The sequence below is a fragment of the Gorilla gorilla genome, chromosome 4 (assembly GCF_029281585.2).
Source record: "Gorilla gorilla gorilla isolate KB3781 chromosome 4, NHGRI_mGorGor1-v2.1_pri, whole genome shotgun sequence".
Taxonomy (NCBI): domain Eukaryota; kingdom Metazoa; phylum Chordata; class Mammalia; order Primates; family Hominidae; genus Gorilla; species Gorilla gorilla.
The window spans coordinates 184833266-184855122 of NC_073228.2; the positions used below are offsets into that span (position 1 = coordinate 184833266).

The following is a 21857-nucleotide window of genomic DNA, read 5'->3' on the forward strand; positions in this document are numbered from 1 at the left end:
AGAGACAATGCATTGCTTATTTAGAAGCAAGATACCACTCAGGAACATCCAAAAAATCACTTTTCTCATGTTTCTTCTCAAGTTTTGTCTGAGTAGGGGGTGGTCCTTCAGGGATTTCCTTGACTTCCAGGTAAGAGTTGTCCTCCACTGCCCAAGCATCTAGATGCTGTCTTTGGACAGGGCCACCACACTTACTCATCAGACTTATTCCATACATTCTTATGCAAATACTTCTCATTCTAGGCAGCCTTCTAAGGACCTTAACACTATTAATGTTTCCAACCCTCATTACAACCTGAGGTTGCTACTATTATCTTTACAAAAGACAGGTGAGGGCCCGGTATGGTAGCCTGTGGTGGTTCAGGCCTGTAATCTCAGCACCTTGGGAATCTGAGGCTGGGCAGATTACTTGAGGTCAGGAGTTCAAGACCAACCCAGCCAACGATGAAACCCTTTCTCTACCAAAAATACCAAAGTTAGCCTGGCATGGTGGCGCATGCCTGCAATCCCAGCTACTCTGGAGGCTGAGGCATGAGAATTGCTTCAGCTCAGGAGGTGGAGATTGCAGTGAGCTAATGCCCCTGCACTCCAGCCTGGGCGACAGAACGAGACCGTCTTAAAAAAAAAAAAAAAAAAAAAAAGACACGTGAGGACACACAAGTTTAGTTACTTGCCTAAAGTCATCTGGAAATAAGTGAAAGTCCTTATTTGAACTCAGGCCTCCCGGTAGAGAGACCATGTCCTCGGCCACTATACTTCACTGACTCTACACAGGTTTCATGCAAACGGCTTCCTTCGCACAATGACACTATCCAGACCTGAGAAGAACCGCCAGGTCTAAATGAGAATGGCTCCTCAGTAGGAAGACAATTGAAGTACTGTATTCTGCTTCCTTCTCCATGTCTCTAGGCCCTTAGCTGAAGCTGGAGAAGAGAAATGAAGGGTCTCCCCAGCCCAGGGACTCCCTGGGTACAGCTGTGGCCAATTCCTCAAGGTCTTGATGCAGACAGACTTCAGGTCCCCAATGTCTGCCTTCAGCTAACACCATCTTCAGGTGTTGTCCTGGTGGTGATCCTCTCATTTTTGAATCCCACGAAGGAAAATTCCCCTGCATTGCAGGATTGGTGTTCAGTACCATTTCACGCCCAGTGTCTTCATACACAAAACATGAAATTATTTTCCAGGCTTTCACCTTCAGACAAATTTGCTAATAGAGACGTGCACTCCTATGGAAGGCTATTCCATACTCATTGTTTTTTCAGGCTTTTCTTTTCTCTTTCTCCTCCCCGCTTTTCCCTCCCCCTTTATTTTTCCCATTTGCATATCGTTCTCTGGAAGGAACTGGGGGTGGTGCCTAAACCATGTTCCATCCCTGGTCTGAGCAGGCTCAGCCGCACCAGTTCATTGGGTCTGTGCTGCAACGGAGACCCCAACACGTCTGGGATCAGCCTGAATGGCTTGTATCTGGCTGTAGGTACACTTGAGGACCTGGGCCCATTTCCAGAGCATGCGAGTAGATGGGGGCCGCAGGAGCTTGTCTGGTGCTTGGTGGGGCTGAGGCACTCAGAATCCCCACCTGAGCTGTGGCCATCCTCTCCTTTGTTATTTAGCCTGCATCTTCCCCAAAAGTAGACAGTGCATTAGGTTCAGCTGGAGCTCAAGTACAGGAGCTCTCCTGTGTGAGGAGCACATGGAAACCTCAGGTTAAAAACAACCAGAGCTGGTCTCATCTTCAGCAAAAGGAAGCCCAATCCATGTCCCCACGACTACGGGGAACGAGTACTCCATGGCACCCTCCTTCCTGCCCACACATCAGCCCTGCCAGAGACCAGCCTTGCTAGAGGATGCCTGGGCACTTCCGTAGCTGCCTTTACTCAGGTCATCCTAGTTCCTACTCCTCTCTCAGAAAACCCAATTCAACGTCCTGCCCAGATGTCACCAATTCCTCCCTCTTGGTTGGTCCTAGTCGCTGTCCTCTGAGCACCTGCAGTCTTAATTCAGACATCCATTAGGGTGGTTGTGCTCACAGCCTTTCTCCCTTTATTCATCCTCATCTACCAGAATCTACTCCTGCTGCCATCCTCTCCCACCCAGTACCTGGGGCAGGGACAGTGCCTAGTAGATCCTCAAGTATTTCCTGAATAAATCAGTCCAAGTCTGTGTATAGGGTCAGGCTTGCCAGTGTCATGTGCAAAGGATAGAGAGCAAGTATGATCAGAACAGTCCAAGTGGAGCAGTGGTAGAAATGCTCCATCTCCCTTTCCTCCCTCAACTCCACCCTTCCCCACCGCAGCCATCAAAACTTACTGGTAGGGGTTTGGATACAAAGGGAAAGAAATATACTCCTAGAAAGAGCATGGAAACTATCTGGCTACAAAGATAGGAGTCCCAGAAGGAGAAGGGAAACTACATGGCTGAGATTGTTCTCTTGTAAAGACAATGGGTTTTGAAACCAGAGACCAGACTTCAAATTCAGCCTTTGCTGATTGGCCCACTCACAGTATTCTCAGACAGGTTACTCAATTATCAGAAGAGTCTATTTTTACCCTTTGAGTTACCTAGTTAACAGCTTCATACACAGCAGTATTTTATGTTCAATTCTACATGTTCCTGACAGAGCTGTGTGTGGTGACTGATCACTCACACAACCTACCTGCTCCCCTGAGTTAGGATCTGGCCCAGTAATGAGGATCACATGGCTCCACTGTGGTCCCCTCAAAATCTATCCTGTGCTCCTCGGAGGGAGGCACCTTCTAACTTCTGGTGAAACCAGCTGAGCTGCCAGCCCTGTTCGATGAGTCCACTACCCTCTCTGGTTTGGATCTGGTATAACTTACCCCACAAAGATCTGACACACAAATGGCTCTTGGGTATCCTCCATCTAAACTCACAGCCCGTTTTGATTTAAGGAATTTCTTTATTGGAATTCCACTTTACCTCGCCACAAGGAGCTGGCTTTCATGACAAAGAGAGAGTGAGCCCTGAACAAAGTATTCGTTAACATTTTACAACAGACAACATATACATGTCCTGCATGACATCTTTACAATAACACATTCCAAAAACAATCAAACATTTAACAGGATTATTAAGAAACATTAATTTCCTTCTCTCTAGATGACTGGTACTTTAGCTTTTTAGCTTCTGCAATAAAATGCGTTCCTTCTCAGCATTTCTATTCATAGGAATCCCTGAATCACTTCTGTCATGTAAGGTGCAAATTCATGTTGACGGTGTGTTCCATTAGTTACTGAATGTGTCAAAATCCTCTCCACGGTAGAACCTTTTATTGTAGCACAATGTGTGAATACCACTTCCAGGTTATCCCTCATCACAAATTCATCATTCATTATGGGAGTTCATCTGAAACTTTAAAAAAGTTTCATCCATTCAACTAATGTATCACAATAGTACGTTCATCAATTTGCATTTTTTATGAGTGACTCTCTCCTATCTCCTGTTAGACTTCTAAGTCTATGCTTTCTACTTTTCCTAAAAGGAAATCCAAATTTTGTTTCAGAAGTCATCATCACTGCCCCCTCCCAAACCAATTACATCAAGTTTACACTTAAAGACCACTAATATTGAATAAATGTATATTCCCTGAAACCTATCCTCCCTGAATTTGCCTGTTGGAGGCCCTTAGTTTTCCCACTGACCAATGTGTAACTGGGATTCAAAGCTATACCTGAATTTCCTACATTTCTAGTAACAGAATTTACCAAACATGAACTTTCTGATGGTGATTACGAAACTTCTAATTGAAGTCCTTTCCTCATCTGTTTTATGTCCAGAAATGTCTACTGATTTTGAAGATTTGCTTCACATTCCATCACTCAGATCTAAGTTTTTCTCTCAAGTATGGACTGTTTTATATCCTGTAAGAGCTGAACTACCTTGACACTGGAGCCTTTCTTGCTCGCTATGATTGAAAATCACATAGAAAGGATTCCTCATAATCCTCTAGGATGGTTTCATTTACACTGTGTAAATTACAAGCCATGACCCCCTACATTCTTACATTCATAAGGTATTTCTTCCATTTGAGTTCGGAGAGACTTGGTAAGCTCTGCCTGCTACAGAGGCATCCTCATCCTGCCCCCATCCAGGGCATTCCCTCCCTCATAGGTTCTCTTCTGGGATGTGCCACTGTAAGTTCCCACATATATCACATTTAAAGATTCCTCTCCAATATGGGTTCTTTTATGCTTGGTGAGATTTGATCTGATATTAAAAGCCTTACCACACTCATTACATCGGTATGGCTTCTTTCCAGTGTGGATCCTTTTGTGCTGGTCAAGGACTGATCTATAATTGAAGGATTTCCCACACTCACAATTATAGGGCTGCTTCCCCTGGTGGACGCTTTTATGATTGATAAGACTTGAGTGTGAGATGTATGCCTTCCCACACTCATCACATTCATAGGGTTTCTCACCTGTGTGGATCCTCTTATGCACTGTGAGGCCTGAGCTGTTCCTGAAGGCCTTCCCACACCTATCACACACATAGGGTTTCTCCCCTGTGTGGATCCTCTTGTGCTGAGAAAGGAGAGAGCTGTAACTGAAAGATTTCCCACACTCAACACACTTGAAGGGTTTCTCCCCAAGATGGACTCTTTTATGGCTTATAAGAGTTCTGCTTGAGAAAAAAGCTTTTCCACATTCATCACATGTATGGGGTGTCTTGCCAGGGTGGGTACTTTTATGGTTAATAAGGCTTGAGTGTGAGATGTAGGCTTTTCCACACACATCACATTCATATGGCCTCTCCCCAGTATGGATTCTTTTATGAACTTTAAGGCTTGAGTTGTTTCTGAAGACCTTCTCACACCTGTCACATTCATAGGGTTTCTCTCTAGTGTGGACCCTTCTGTGCTGAGAAAGGAGCGATGTGTAATTAAAAGATTTCTCACACACATCACATTTGTAGGGCTTCTCCCCAAGATGAACTTTTTTGTGGTTTATAAGGGTTCGGTATGTGATGAAGGCCTTCTCACACTCGTCACACTTAAAGGGCTTCTCCCCAGGGTGTACACTTTTATGATTTATAAGGCTCGAGAGAGAGATGTATGCTTTCCCACATTCTTCACATTTGTAAGGTCGTTCCCCAGTGTGGATTCGTTTATGTACTTTAAGGCCAGAATTATTTCTGAAAGCTTTACCACACTCATCACACCCAAAGGGTTTTTCCCTGGTATGAATCCTTTTATGCTGTTCAAGGGCAGAGCTGTAGTTGAAGGATTTCTCACAATAGCTACATTTATAGGGCTTCTCCCCAAGGTGGATTCCTTTGTGATTTTTAAGGCTAGAGCGTGAGATATAGGCTTTCCCACACACATCACACTTATATGGTTTTTCCCCAGTATGGAGCCTCCTGTGGACTTTGAGGCCTGCATTGTTTCTGAACGTTTTCCCACACACATCACATACATAAGGTCTCTCTCCGGTATGAATAGTTCTGTGTTGAAGAAGTAGTGAGTTATAACTAAAGGATTTCCCACACTCCTTACATTCATGGGCTTTCTTCCCAGGGTGAATGCTTTTATGGACTGCGAGGCCTGAGCTATAGCTGAATGCTTTGCCACAGACTTCACACTTGTAAGGTTTCTCTCCTGTGTGAATCCTTTTATGCACTATGAGGCCTGAGCTGTTCCTGAAAGCCTTCCCACATTCATCACATTCATAAGGTTTCTCTCCAGTGTGGATGACTTTATGCTGAATGAGAAGAGAGCTATAATTAAAAGATTTCTCACACTCATCACATTTATAGGGTTTATCTCCAAAGTGGATGCTTTTATGGTTGAGAAGTGTTCTACAAGTAATGAAGGCCTTCCCACACTCATCACATTCGTAAGGTTTCTCACCCGTGTGGATCCTTTTGTGGACCCTAAGGCCAGAGCTGTTACTGAAGGTTTTCCCACAGATGTCGCATTCATAGGGCTTCTCCCCCGTGTGGATCCTTTTGTGGACTCTGAGCCCAGAGCTGTTCCTGAAGGCCTTCCCACACTCACCACATTCATAGGGCTTCTCCCCAGTGTGGATCCTTTTATGCTGGTCCAGAACAGAGCTATAATTGAAGGATTTTCCACATTCATCACATTTACAGTTCTTCTCCCCAGAATGGGTGCTTTTGTGGTTTATAAGGCTGGAGTAGGACATGTAGGCTTTCCCACATTCCTCACACTTGTACGGCTTCTCCCCAGTGTGGATCCGTTTGTGGACCCGAAGGCTCGAGCTGCTCCGGAAAGTCCCTCCACAGTCATCACATTCATAGCGCTTTTCCCCAGTGTGCATAATTTTATGTTGAACAAGGCGGGAATTATATTTGAAGGATTTCCCACATTCATCACATTTATGTAATTTCTTAACAGCATTGGTTTTCTGCTGTAGACTAGGGTAGGAGGTTCCATTAATGTTCCCCACACGTTTGCCTTGCTCACTGCCTCTCTGCCCTATAGGCATAGTCTGGTGTGTGATATGCTGTGGGCTCAGATGCAAGCTCTTCTCAGATGCCTCACCTTCCTGTTCTGTCTTTATATTTGCTGTACTCTTGGCTTTGCTGATTGCTTCCCTGATGCTGCTTTTGTCTTCCTTCATTCTGTTTTCCACAGGCTTTTTCTGTTGATTCTCTACCTTGCTATCCCAAACACATGTGTCACCAACCTTAGATTCAGGCATAGGATCCTCCACTTTTGGCCACTTAGATTCTGCATTTCCAACATTTTCATATTCTTCAGTTGGTTCCTCATCCTCAGTGCTCGTCTTCAAATGTGACACTACACCAAGAAAATGAAAAGGACACCTATTCACTCTCTTAAAAAAAAAAACAAAAACAAACTGGAATAACAACGAACAACATTCACTTGACAAACATTTACTGACAACATACTGTGTGATAGGTACCATGTGCCATGTATCGGTTTTTAAGTACTAGGGATACAACAATGAATATGACAAAATTTCTGCCCCTGTGGAACTAATGTTAAAATGCTAGAACCCCGGATTTTCAATGGAACAATGAGCTTTTCTATTCTTGCATAACAGCTTAGCATAGGGCAAGGTGAAATGATGCACAGAACCATGGGCAACACCAATCAGTTTTTAAACAATGTCACCCAGTCATGGAAAAACAAACAAGAGGGCAGAAGAAATCTCTGAAGAATAGAAGACAGAAAAATTCATAAGTAGGACAAAAGTTAGGCGAAACTTTTTTTTATTATGAAAAGTTAGACAAAATCAGCAGAGGACAGACAAAACTAAAGAGAAAAAATTAGTACCTGGGGAGGGGTATCAGGGAGAAGGCTATGAAACCATGAAGACAGTTACTGCAGAGATGAGGAAGAAGGCAACCTGCATATTAAAATATATTATTAAACCTCTATAATTAAAATAGTATGGTCCTGGTACACAGACAGGCAAATGGAATAGAACAGGAAGTCCAGACATTGTCCCAGGTAGACACAGAAATTAATGAAACAGATGATATCTGAAATTACCAGAGAAAAGATGGTCCTTTTAATAGTGTTGTAACAACTATGAAGCCATATGGAAAAAGATAAAATTAGGGCTGCGTGCGGTGGCTCACACCTGTAATCCCACCACTTTGAGAAGCTGAGGCGGGCGGATCATGAGGTCAAGAGATCAAGACCATCCTGGCCAACATGGTTAAGCCGTCTCTAGTAAAAATACAAAAATTAGCTGGGCGTGATGGCACACACCTCTAATCCCAGCTACTTGGGAGGCTGAGGGAGGAGAATCACTTGAACCTGGGAGGCAGAGGTTGCAGTGAGCCGAGATCGTTCCACTGCACTCCAGCCTGGTGACAAAGCAAGACTCTGTCTCACAAAAAAAAAAAAAAAAAGATACAAGTAGATCCCATTCTTCACACCACACACACATGAATAAACTCCATATGGAATAGAGCTCTAAATATAAAAAAGCTGTACAAATGCTAGAAAACATGGGTAAATGCCTCTATGGCCTGAGTATAGAGGAAGCTTTCTAATGATGACTCATATGCAACAAGAGACTGATATATTTTCAAAAATTGAAGAAAAATAAACTACAAATCACACAGGAAAACAGGTAAAAAGATGAACAAACAATTCTTTTAAATGGTCCTTAAACATTCGACTTGATTCATAATAAGAGAAAGATAAATAAGAACTACTGTAAAACACCACTTCTCACCTGTCATATTAGCAAATGTTCAAAGCTTGACAATACACTGTTGATAAGGCTGTGGAGGAAACAGGCACTCTCATACACTGCTGGGAATGCAAACTGGCACAGCCCCTTTTAAGGGGAATTTGCCAATATCTATCAAAACTACATATGCATTTACCCAGAAGTCCTAGTTTAGGAATTTATAATGAAGATACACCTCCAACAATATAAAAAACATACATGCACAGAGTGACTCATTATAGCATTATTTGTAACTGCAAAATCTGGAAACCTACATAAATCTCCAAGCACAGAAGACTGGTTAAATAAACTGGCGCATATACACAACGGAGTACTGAAAAAGGACGAGGAGCGCTTCTGAATTGATATGGAGCAATCTGTATATCCTAAAGTCAAAAGGTCAAAGTGAAAAAGAGTAATATACATGCTACGTTTCGTGTAGGAAAGAAAACAGGAAAACAAGCACATGTGTTTCTCTTTATAGCAACGATAAACCAGAGAACAATGAGGTTCATCGCCTACAAGGGAGGAGTGTGGAGAATGGAGCAGAAGGGATGGGGGAAAGAGAGAGACTCCAAGTATATAGCCTTTTTAATAGTTTTTACTATACAAAATACATAATATTCTACATATTCAAAGAATAAAATTAAACATCAGTGAGGATGGGAAAGGGGAAAAACTGCTAAAACAAAACAACCTATTTGCATTTCACATGAATACCACAATCGCAGGAAGAGAACAAAAAAGAAACACAGAAGTAATCCAGGCAACTTAGAAACGTATTTGACTACATAAGTACATTCAGTCTGGGGAAAGCTGGAGGCGGGGCAGTGGGAAGAGGTACAAACAATTCAACTGTTAGCAGGTTTTCTGTAGAGGTATGAACAAAGCGATTCTGAAACAACTTTAGATGTATTAAGAACCTGAGTAAATGTGTTGATTTTGTTGGGCTCAGGGCTCTCCTAGAGAAAGGGACATAAAAATAAGCAAGAGAGGAAGGCGAAAATGAACCTTGGGATGAATTTGCAGTACTGGTGTGAACTTATGATTTCTAAATCACATACATGTGCATGCATGTATATTCAAGTCTGTATGGCTGTATGCATATATTTGAATATATTTCCTGATTTCCTAGTTCTGTTTGCTGAAAGCCCAAAAAACAAAACACTCCAGTGGTAATGAGAACATCTAGTACCCCATTCTGGGTCTCTATTACCATTATGTACTAAAAGGAACCAGAGTTCCTCAAAGAAATGGCTGATTGCAGGCTGAAAGCAGGAAACATACAAGATGAGCATCAGGCTATACCAGCAAGAGAGGCTCAAAAAAAGGGTAGGGACACGCTGCAAGACCCAGCTTGAACATCCAGTGTTCAAGCACCGTAATAACTAAGTATAGTGATACATTATAAACCACTGAAGATAGGATTTCATGAGTCTACACAGGTACAAACAGGGGAGAAAGGGAGGCCTCTTGCTTACAGCAGAATGTGAGTGCTGGTTGATAAATGTAGAAGGAATACCAGAATTGGAAAAGTCAGCACTCTGCAACTATCAGAGTAAAGACTGGATCAGGAGAGAATCATCAGTGAATTCTACGTCTAGGAGGAAATTCTGACAAGGAGCAGGATATCTGCATGGTCTTAAATATTTATAATGCTTAAATTATTTACAAGGGGGAAAAATTCAAGAGTGGAGAGACAATGCCTTGGCCAGGTGTTCTAATTTAACACCTCCAGAGGGGCAGATAGACATAATATGCTTTTAGTAGGGAGAAGGACACATCACCTATGAGAATGCATTACATGAACTGAATCACCAGGTAAACCCAAAACGAACAATGTTTTCTACTAAAACAGAGGGTGGAGAGAAGAGCGGGGACTGTATTTTTCAAATACCTCATTTTCATAAAAGACAAAGAAGAGCTGTACAAATGTTCCAGATTAAAGAAGGCTAAAGAGACTTGACCACTATATTACATTCCTGACCTTGATTGGATCTGTAGCGGAGGGGAAAATTGTTATAGAAAACAATTACTTCAGCTGAAAAAGTTGGAATATGGATGGTAGACTAGGTAAAAGCAGTATCAACCTCCAATTTACTCAATTTGAAAACTGTACTGTAGTTATCTATGAGACTATCCCAATCCTTAGGAAATATACGCTGAAGTATTTAGGGATAAAGGGCCATGATGTATATAACTTACCTACAAATGGTTTAGAAAAATACTTGCATGTATGAAAGAGAGAGCAAGAGGACAAAATGAAGTCAAATGTTAACTGCAGGTAAATCTGAGTGATGGGAATCTTTTTACTGTTCGTATTCTTGAATTTTTTCTGTGCATTTAAAATTATTACCAAACAAAGTTTTTAAAATATCAGAAAGCAAATTTGTTTCCTCTTCTACACCTTCCCCTCCAGGTACTGCTTTGCCATCCTACTGCCTGTTGTATCTGGAAAAAGTGGTCTTCACATCCCACTCCCCTCATGCCTCATTTCTTCCACGCAGACCACACTGCATTAGCGTCTTCAGGCTGCTGCTTGCCCTCCGGGCTGCTGCCCCTGGATGTTTCTGCCCCTCCTTCCACCTTGAGACATTCCTCTCCTGGCTCCACATACTCCCCTGGGAGCCCTCATGGCTCCCGGCACTCCCACACACCGTCTCAGGTCCTCATCTCTGCCCAAGATCCCTCTCAATTTCAGAACCTCATATCCACCTTGCCACCCACACTTTTGCCTAAATCAGAAATGGGCTACTTCCCTTGGCCACATCTGAAACAGCCCCTAGGACCGCTGATTCTATTGCCTAAGTAGTTCTGAAGCTCCCACCCCAACCCCCACCTCCTTCTTACTGCTAAGGCCTTAGTTTAAGCCTTCTAAATTCTCTTCTGCACGACTGTCATCGTTTCTAGACCTTCACTCTTATCCCTGCCCAATTCTTTCTCCAACCACTGTGAAGAATTTTTGTAAAATGCACACCTAGTCACTGGGCAGTGCCAAGTTCTCCCAGGCTACTTACGGTGGCACCTAAAGCCTTCTGCACCAGCCGCCTGTGCAACTGTCAACCCTCACTGCCACCCCACTCACTGATTCTCAGCCTGATCTGTCCTCCTTTGTTTCTTTGACAAGTGGATGGATTATTAGTTTTCTTCCTGTCCTCTGGGATTCCATGTTAGACTGGCTGCTGACTGGCCTGGTCTGCCTAAAATCACAGACACTTTGCCACTTACCTCTCTAACCTAGGTGAAGGCCAGGGGCCTCCCTGTTCTGGCTCTGCTTAGAACCCCTCTGTTTGGGTTGGGGCGCATGATGTCCCGTCACCTGATGTAGTTCATCCAATCCTCTTCTTGAGTGAAATCAAAATGGATTAACATAAACATGCATCTTCAATGAAAATAGATGGCTTGAAATGAAATCTATGTTAATCAATACTAAGATCCATCAAAAACACAGGCAGAAAAGCACCAAGACAGCACTAGAGTAAATGCTGCTAAAACATAAAGACAATACAAAGAATGTAACACATAAGGATAATTAAGTTATCCTTATAAACAATACTGGAGATGCATTCTAGGGTATCAGTTATTTCTGAGGCTAAGTGTTGCCCAAGGAACTTAGACTATTATCTGCATCCTGTTTGTTTTCCAGGCCCCGGGCTATTCCTATCCAAAGACATGGATATGACAAGGCCCTGCCATCAAGGCGCCTGCAGACTAGTAGGAGAGTCTGGTAGGAAAATAACCATATGATAAAAATGACAGAGGCGGCCAGGCACGGTGGTTCACGCCTGTAATCCCAGCACTTTGGGAGGCTGAGGCGGGCAGATCATGAGATCAGGAGATCGAGACCATCCTGGCTAACACCGTGAAACCCCATCTCTACTAAAAATACAAAAAATTGGCCGGGCATGGTGGTGGGCGCCTGTAGCTTCAGCTACTAGGGAGGCTGAGGCAGGAGAATGGCATGAACCTGGGAGGCGAGCCTGCAGTGAGCTGAGATCATGCCACTGCACTCCAGCCTGGGTGACAGAGCAAGACAATGTGAAAAAAAAAAAAAAAAAGAGAGGCAAATACAGGACATGGAGGGTGGGAAAGGGGGGATGGACTACAGGAATAGCTTCAGGAAGAGAAGAGTGCCAAGGGAAGAGCAGGTACAGAGGAACTGGTGTTCAACCCCCTGAAGACATCTGGGGCAGGCAAAGGGAAAATCAGACAGGTAGACAAAGACAAGGGCTGCAACCATAAGGAGTCCAGACTTGATCCTCGGGAGCTTCGGGCAAAGGAGTAGCAAACCTGGATATGCGTTTTGGAAAAATTACTTATTTTATTAAACTGGAGTTGGCAAACATTTTCTGTAAGAACCAGGTAGCATATATTTTAGGCTTTGTGGGCCACACAGAACTGCTGAGTACTATTTTTGTTTAAGCATTCCTTTAAAAGTGTAAAAATCATTCTTAGTTTGTAGGCCATACAAAAACAGTCCACAAGCCCAGCAGTGTGCCCACCTCTGTTAGATAATATCAAGGAATCAGAGCTAATTTAGGCTGGTATAATAATGGCATTGTGGCTATATTAGAACTTTTTTTTGTTGTTGTTGTTTTTTTGAGACTGACTCTTGCTCTGTTGCCCAGGCTGGAGTGCAATGGCACGTCTCAGCTCACTGCAGCCTCCACCACCCAGGTTCAGGCGATTCTCCTGCCTCAGCCTCCCGAGTAGCTGGGATTACAGGTATGTGCCACCATGCTCAGCTAATTTTTATATTTTTAGTAGAGATGGGGTTTTGCCATGTTGGCAGGCCTTTCTCCAATGCCTGACCTCAGGGGATCCACCCGTCTCGGCCTCCCAAAGTGCTGGGATTACAGGCGTGAACCACCGCACCCAGACCTTTTTTTTTTAAAATTCAGACTGAAGTCTGCAGTGAAATGGCATGGAATCTGGAATTTAAAATATTTCAATCAAGAAAAACTAAAAAGGGAAAAGTTAAACAGCAGAATCCTGATAATTGCTGAAACCAAGTGATGGGTATATGGAAGTTCATAAGAAAAAAACTTTAGGCCAGGCACAGTGGCTCATGCCTATAATCCCAGCTCTTTCGGAGGCCGAGGCAGGTGGGTCACCTGAGGTCAGGAGTTTGAGACCAGCCTGGCCAACATGGTGAAACCCCGCCTCTACTAAAAAAAAAAAAAAAAAAAAAAAAATTAGCTGGGCATGGTGGTGGGCACCTGTAATCCCAGCTACTTGGGAGGCTGAAGCAGGAGAACTGCCTGAATCCAGAAGGTGGAGGTTGCAGTAAGCTGAGATCGTGCCATTGCACTTCAGCCTGGGCAAGAAGAGCGAAACTCTGTCTCAAAAAAAAAAAAAAAAGAAAGAAAAGAAAAAAAAGAAAAAAATTTTAAAAAGATCAGGCAAGGTGCAGTGGTTCATGCCTGTAATCTCAGCACTTTGGGAGGCTGAGGCACACAGATCACTTGAGGCTAGGAGTTCAAAACCAGCCTGGCCAATGAGGTGAATCCGTCTCTACTAAAAATACAAAAATTAGCCAGATGTGGTGGTGCACACCAGTAGTTCCAGCTACTCGACTTGGGAGGCTGAGGCACAAGAATCGCTTGAACCTGGGAGGCAGAGGTTGCAGTGAGCCAAGATAGCGCCATTGCACTCCAGCCTCGGTGACAGAGCGAGACTCTGTCTCAAAAAAAAAGAAAGATCACTCACACTAGTTGCAGTGGGAGAATGGATTGAGGCAAGACAGGACTGAGTCCTGGAGTTCCAGGAGTAGGTCACTATAATCCAATCAAGACTGATTTGGTAGCTAAGTCATGTGTCCCTGATGACACAAGTAATGAATTACCCCCAAAACACAACTCTTCCATATAAAGACCCAGAAACTTCTGAATTTCTTAAAAGTTCTAAAGGCTGAATGGACAAGCCCTTTCTAACCAGTTTTCAACACGCAGCATGAGTCTTTAATAGCCTGGTTACATCAGTCAAAAGCGTCAGACATAGAACGCCACCCACTCCTTCCAAACTACATACGACCAACAACCTCTGGGCACTCTTCCGTGCTTCTTGTTCATGCTTTATCGCCAAGGCCTAGAAAAGTGAATGCAGTTAAGAACCGGCCCTACATTCTTGCTGTCTCTGCCTCCAAGACTCAGGAGCCACTTTTCAAGAGCCGAGACAACTCGTAAGAGAGGAGCCGTGGCCTGCTCTGGCCGAAAACCCCTTCCTATTAACAGACTGCAACTAGCCCGGAACGACTTTCAATTTGCAGAGTCCAACCATATTCCACAAGACAATCTACCACCTCAAGGTTCACGCGTGGATTCTACACCTTAAATCCTTGGATACTGTCTTTGATTTGGAGATGAGCAAAGAAAGGAAACAAGACAAGAGAAAGTGACCACAAAATGCTTACCAACCCAGAACAAAGAGTACCTAGGAGGGGCAAAATGTACAAAGATGGGACTAAGGAACAGAGAAGTGATATGCAGATGAGAAGAGAATATGGTTTGTGTTCTAGCTACTGTTGCATTTGTCTTATGAATATTAGGAATGTATATGATTAACGTGAGTTGGTTCTATTGCTTAAATATAGAAATAAGAATGAAAGGTGATTTTTCCTTAAAGTAAAAAACTGAAATAGAACATTCTCATACCAAGTAGTGGAGAAGAGATTTCTAGTTGTCGTAGGGGAGGAGGTGAGCAAGGGCGATACTAAAAGGGAGGCTGATTTTCTGAATCAAACCCGGCAGGGACTGGCTTGGAGTCATTGACACAATTAGTCTATTAGGCTAGTGTAACACTAAATATAGGGACAAGTCTCAGAAGGGAAGGACTACTTAGTCTTATTTGTTCTTTAAACACTCTACATCAGTGATTTTGATAATGACTTGTCATATATAACAATCTGCCAATAACTGGTTGAGTTAATGTAAAAAAATAATTTTCTAACGGCTGTTGAGTTTCTTCTGTAAAAATCCCTACCCTAATACACTGTATTGAGTATTCCATTGTTTGAAGTAACAACAAATTGGAGACAACCCAAATGCCCCCGAATAGATCTAAAAAAGGACAGAACATCGAAAACATCCAAACAATGGCCCATCCAATACTTACCACAGCTCTGTAAAACAAAACGAAACAAAACACAACTTCTGTGTTCTGACATGTAGAGACCGGTAAGATAAAGTGAAAGAATCAAGGAGTTAGAAGGATTTCTATCACCTGTGTGAAAAAAGGGGGCACTAACTAGTTATATTTGCCAGTATTTGCAGAAATTCGGAAAAGATACAAAGGAACAAAAGTGGTTACCTAAGAGGGTAGGGCCTAGGAAGATACCTAAGCGGGATGGGAAGAAATCTTTCACTGGTAACTTTTTATATTTTTAATATCCCAGCCATATGAATGTATTACATATTTCATATTATTATTTTTTTTAAGCCTTGAGCTTTCACAAAGAAATGCTCCTGCTGGCCAACTACTTTAAATGTCTTAGAGCAGCACACCCAGCCCTGGCATTCCCCAGTGATCTTTTCCGTCCCACCCCTGGGTTCCCGCAGGCTGTCCCCTGGGTCTAAGAAACTCTTCGACCTTCCTCTCTCTACCTAGTTAACTCCTTTTCTGCTTGCAGGAACACGCGGCAGGTCGTCTCCTCCCGGTGCACCCGTCTGTATGCAGGTGCGCTTCCCCAGATGAGGGCTAGGACGCGCCTCCGGGGTCTCTATTCACACCTGCAGCAGGAGCTTATCATCATCATTCACCGACCAAAAAAAAGAAAAAGAAAAAAAGGTGGGGGGTGGGGCGGAGGGGAAGAAGGTCGAATCAGATCACCCCTAGAAGCCTCTCTGCCCTCGCAATCACTCTCAAGTCCTAGAGTACCAAACTTAACTGCAGAGGGAGCACGAAATGTGGGTATTTTGAAGCGCTAATTTTTAGGGATCCCCTCCCATCCAAAACAGGGATGAATAGTTGAGGAACACCGGAGCGGGGTCCTGGCCCTTCTCGGAACACTGAGCAGACCCAACATGACGCTGGTCCGTTCAAACGTCGCAGTTGTTGCCCACATAGAGCCCAGTCTGTTCCAGGGGCGCGCCCTGCACCCCTCTGCCTGCCCGAGGTCTTCCCTCCCCTCCGCTCCCCAGAAACGCACCCACTGAGACATGTGCGGGGAGGGGGCACGCTTACTCCCACATCCCGCCCGAGACCCGCGGAGCAGCCAAGACCCGGCCAAAAAGGGAAGGGCGTGGCAGGCAAGGGCCGGGGGCGGGAGCGCGGGCGGCCGCGGACTCACGTACTGGCTGTGGCGGCGCCGCGGGAACCCGGCCGCCAGCGGGACAAAAGCGCGGACCGCACGGCCGGAAGAACCCGCGCCGGCCCTGGGGCACTTCCGCGCCCTCTCTGGGACGCTGGAGGACTGACTCGATGGTCCGGGCCGACGGCGCCGGCGTGAGGGAGGGGAGAGCCTCCTCGGCTATTTATTGAGGACCAGCTGCAGGGCGCGCGCTCCAGGCGCGGCCAGGAGGCCGTGGGCGGGGTTTCCTGTTTCCGTGCCCATTAGCTTCTGGGGTGGGCTGGGGGAGGGGCACAGGTAATAAAGTAAATACCTGCCTACCTGGTTCCTGAACACGTGATTAGTTGCCAGGTGTGGGTGCGGGGACGTTCCCGGAAGTGGGGGCCTGGCGGGAAATGGGGGAATCCGGGAGGGGCGCAGGACAGCGCTGGGCTGGGGACCCGTTGCCTTCTCAGCTGGTTGGGGGCTGGCCCGAGAGCACCAGCCCTTTCTGGTCGTCAGCACCAGAAGCGCCCCCGGTTAGGCACTGGGGATGCGGAGAGGGAGCGCGCCCCTGGAGCCGTCCCTGGGACCGGGCCACGCTCCCACCCGGGGCTCCAGCTTGGCAGCGACCTCGCCCCCTGCCCACCCCACCGCCGGTGTCGGCTTCCAAACCCAGGGCCTAAAATGACTTTGAAGACCTTTTTTTTAAATTAATTTTTGTGGGTACATAGTAGGTGTCCCTATTTGTCGAGTACGTGAGATATCTTGATACAGACAGGAATGCAATGCGTAATAATCATATCAGGGTTAATGGCGTGTCCATCACTTCAAGCATTTATCCTTTGTGTTACAAGCAATCAAATTATATTCTTATTTTTAAATATACAACTAAGTTATTGGCTATAGTCAGCCTTTTTTAAAAACAGCAACATCTAAATAGTTTTCATATTAAGTTTAAATAATTGCAAAGGGTATATTTTTGGCATGCTGTTAATATTAAGAACAAAATTGCTTTATTCTTTCAAGTGTATCTAATGGAATCTAAATCCCTGAAGATTTGGTATTATCCACTTTTAACAGTCATAAGTTTTACATCTTTTAGGGTTTTTTTCCTTGAACTTTTATGTCCCTCACCGGCTTTTTATTCTACTGTAAAAATATTTTCATTCTATGAGCCTCATTGAATTTTATCCTAGTGTAAAATAGTTCTATGCATTGTTTTATTGTTTATTGTTTATCCTAGCATATATGTGCGTAACGAAAGTAGATTACATTTTTTCTTAGTGTTATTTTCTGGATTATTAGCAAAATTATATAAATATTTCAAAATGTTTACTGTTAATTCTTAGACAAAAAGTGAAGTGCTTTGGAAGCACAACTTGTAATGAGATGGATTTTGTTTTACAGCTCAAATTATTTATATTATTTGAATGAATTTTACATATTGCTGGGGTGAGCCGGTGTTTGGCATCAGCTCGACGCCTATTTTTCATTTTTATACATATGGGTGCTGAGACACTGTGTTCACTTAAGTAGAGGGAATGGGCGTTTCATTGTAGCAATAAGACCCTTGACGGCATTTGGGCTTCACGCCACAACCCCACCCACCTCGAAGAACGTCTGGGCGAGTTAGCAGGCAGCAGCGACTCCTAAGGAGGAGCAGAGCCCCAGGCCCAGGTCTGCAGCTTTAGGTGAGAGCCCCAGAGCGAGCAGAGGATTGGGAGTGGATTCCCCTAGAGCTGCCCGCAAAGGATAGTGAGACACATGCAGCTGTTGAGCACTTGAAATGTGGGTAGTGCTGCTGAGGATCTGAATTTTTAATTACATTTAATGTAAATAGCCACATGTGGCTAATGGCCACCTTACTGGATAGCACAGCTCTAGAAGGAGCTTTGGGTGGTCCTCACAGGCCTCCAGAATTAAAGCTGCCCTTAAAGGTTCATGGTAGGCAAAGACTGGGTTTTTACCTCTAGGCAGCAAGATAGAAAAATATTCATATCCGGGTTGGAACACTTCGCTCAATGAAAGGTGGTGTGTGTGTGGAAGGGATTATGGGAAACCCACATAAATCATCTTGAGTCAGATGCTTTTTATTTTATCTTATTATTTATTTGTTTTGAGACAAGCTCTCACTTTGTTGCCCAGGCTGGAGTTGGGGTGGCATGATTGTGGCTCCCTGCAGCCCCGATCTCCCAGGTTCAAGGGATCCTCCCACCACAGCCTCCCAAGTAGCTGGGACTACAAGTGCATGCCACAACAGCCCCACTAATTTTTGTCTTTTTTGTAGAGATGGGGCCTCACTATGTTGCCCAGGCTGGCCTTGAACTGCTGGGCTCAAGTGATCCGTCTGTCTTGGCCTCTGAAAGTGTTAGAATTCAGGCGTGAGCCACCGTGCCTGTCGGATCCTTTTGATTTTAGATGACGGCTTTTCCTCCTTGAGCCTTGTTATATTGCAGGCACCTTTCATTTGGCCTGTGTCTACATAACACACACAGACAACAGACACAGACAGACACAGACACACGCTTGCCTTTCTAACACTTTTAGAGATATCTACACATCAGAGCTGAGTTCAGTAGGGCAGTCACTATTCACATGTAGCTTATGGTAGTCTGAATTGAGATGTGCTGTAAATGTAAAATCCACACCACATTTCTAAGACTTAGGAAAAGAGAATGTAAACTATCTTATTAATAATTTTTAATGTTGATTACATGCTGAAATAATATTTTGACTATATTGGGGTAGATCAAATACATGGTTGCAATGAATTTTACCCGTTTCTTTTTACTTTAAATGCATCTAGAAGATCAGAAGTCACATACATGGCTCAGAGTACATTTCCATTGAACAGCACTGCTCTAGGAGGCCAGTAGGTGCAGCAGTGAGGTTGTCTGGGTTTGCTCTTGCTTTGCCGGCTCATCTACCTGCCTTTGGAGTGGTTTAAGTACAAATTAATGTTGAGCTAAGCCCATAGGGCTTAATTCCAACTCTATGTTTAGCCATTGAATTTGGTCACAGATTTATTTGTTTTTGTTTTTTTTAGAGACAGCGTCTTGCTCTGTCACCCAGGATGGAGCGCATGGTGTGATCACGTAGCTCACTGCAACCTCAGTCTCCTGGGCTCAAGCAATCCTCCTGCTTCAGCCTCCTGAGTAGCTAGGACTATAGGTGTGAACCACTAGATCAAGATTAAATTTTTTTTTTTTTGTAGATGGAGTCTCACTCTGTCGTCCAGGCTGGAGTACAGTGGCACGACCTCGACTCACTGCAACCTCTGCTTCCCAGGTTCAAGCGATTCTCCTGTCTCAGCCTCCCACGTAGCTAGGATTACAGGCACACGCCACCACACCAGGCTAATTTTTGTATTTTGGTAGAGACAAGATTTCACCATGTTGGCCAGGCTGGTCTCAAACTCCTGACCTCAGGTGATCCGCCCACCTTGGCCTCCCAAAGTGCTGGGATTACAGCCGTGAGCCACTGCTCCCGGCCTCAGATTAATTTTTTAATTTTTGTGCAGCAGTAGGGTCTTGCTGTGTTGACCAGGCTGGTCTCAAATTCCTGGGCCTCAAGTGATCCTCCCACCTTGGCTTCCAAAAGTACTGAGATTACAGGTGTGAACCACCATGCCCAATGGCAAATTTATTTTAAAATAAAATCTCTCCTCCCACTGTACCATAATATCAGTTCATTATGTTAAACCTGGAAAACAGAAAAATTATTCTTAATTTAGTAAACTAGTTTTTGCTCTTGTTGCCCAGACTGGAATGCAGTGGCACGATCTCAGCTCACTGCAACCTCCCCCTCCCAGGTTCAAGGGATTCTCCTGCCTCAGCCTCCTGAGTAGCTGGGATTACAGGCGCACATCACCATGCCCAGCTAAGTTTTTGTATTTTTAGTAGAGATGGGGTTTCATCATGTTGGCCAGGCTGGTCTCAAACTCCTGACCTCGGGTGACTCACCTACCTCGGCCTCCCAAAGTGCTGGGATTACAGGCATGAGCCACCGCGCCCGGCCTAAACTTTCCTTTTTTTAAAAAAAATAGAAACAAGGTCTTACTATGTTGCCCAGGCTGGTCTTGAACTACTGAGCTCAAATGATCCCCCTGCCTCAGCCTCCCAAAGTGCTGGGATTACAAGCATGTGCCACCACACCCAGCCCATAATTTAGTAAATTTTCTTACTTAGTAAACTTTAGTAAACTTAGTAAACTTTTTTCTATCACCAATTTGTGAGTGTTTTTCAGATAGTATCATAATCATGCTATATCTGTATTTTTATATAGCATTTTTACAAATAATATACATTAGCATTTTTCATGTTTTTACTCTTTGTGATATTCCATTAAACTACAGTCTCCTTAACTATTCTGTATAACTCACAGAGGTTTTTTCTAAGTATGTCTTTTTTAAAAAATAAATCAGTGCTGTTTTAGATAGTAGCGTGCAGAACGCGTTCATCGTACTTTCCTTGGAATAATTGACAAGAGGAATCACTGGTTCAATAGACAGAACATTTTTAAGAGTCTTAAAATAAGAACAATAGGGAATTAGAAACACTAATAAGCTTAATAGGTAAACACTGGAAACAATCAGAGTAAAGAACTAGACAAGGTTGTTACTCATCACTACTATTATTTCCCATTGCAGCTGGATGAAACAAAGAAAAAAGAAGTCAGAATATAAACATTGGAAAGCAGAGGTGTAATTGTCTTATTTGCAGATATGATTTCATTTTTGGAAAACTCACGAGAATTAACTTAAAAAAACTAGAATAAATGAGAATGCTGTAAGGTGTGTTTTCAAAATTAACATATAGAAATCAAGTTTCCTTATATAGAAACTGCAGTTGGAATAATGGAAGGAAAGACTACATTTACAATAGAAACAAACAAAAGACCAAATGCCCAGGAATTCATGACTCACGTGCAAGACCCATATGAAGAAAATTTACAGTGCTCCTGGGGACATAGAGGATGAACTAAACTTATGGAAAGATTCTTGGATGTTCCATTCACATGAATGGAAACACTTGACATCAGAACGGTCATTTCTTGTAAAGTATAATTGTCATGATCCTGATAAAAGCTAGCAATAGAATCTCCTTTGGCAACCCACAACTGATTCTAAAGTTCACATGGACAAATTAACAGACTCTTGCTTGTTTCTAGCTAGAAAATGCCTATAAAAATATGAATGACGCAAGGCACTATTAAGGCATGTTAATAATTAAGCTGGTATAATTCTGAGACATACATATAAAGTCTAGAAATAAACCTAAACAGTCATGGGTATTGGGCATCTGGTAAAGCTAGCATTTCAAACTAGTGGCAAAGACAGAACAGGGACAGCTGGGAAGCATTGGGGAAAAAATGAAGTTGGATTCAAACCACAGCCCTTA

At 43.7% G+C, this 21857-nt stretch overlaps 1 protein-coding gene across 7 annotated transcripts in view; it reads right to left on the reverse strand.

Annotated features, from left to right (window-relative positions):
* Positions 1–2897: 2897 nt before the first annotated feature.
* ZFP62 (ZFP62 zinc finger protein) overlaps positions 2898–21857 on the reverse strand; it is a 60902-nt gene continuing 41942 nt past the window's right edge. Inside the window, exons 1-3 of one of the 7 annotated variants that reach the window (XM_055387231.2) lie at positions 16481–16649; positions 4439–6778; positions 2898–3369 (exon numbers count right to left, since the gene is read on the reverse strand). In XM_055387231.2, the coding sequence (XP_055243206.1) occupies positions 3350–3369; positions 4439–6778; position 16481 (2361 nt within the window). In that variant the 5' untranslated portion in view covers positions 16482–16649 and the 3' untranslated portion in view covers positions 2898–3349. The other 6 variants (XM_004043161.4, XM_004043158.4, XM_019028499.3 and 3 more) reach the window with 6 other exon arrangements.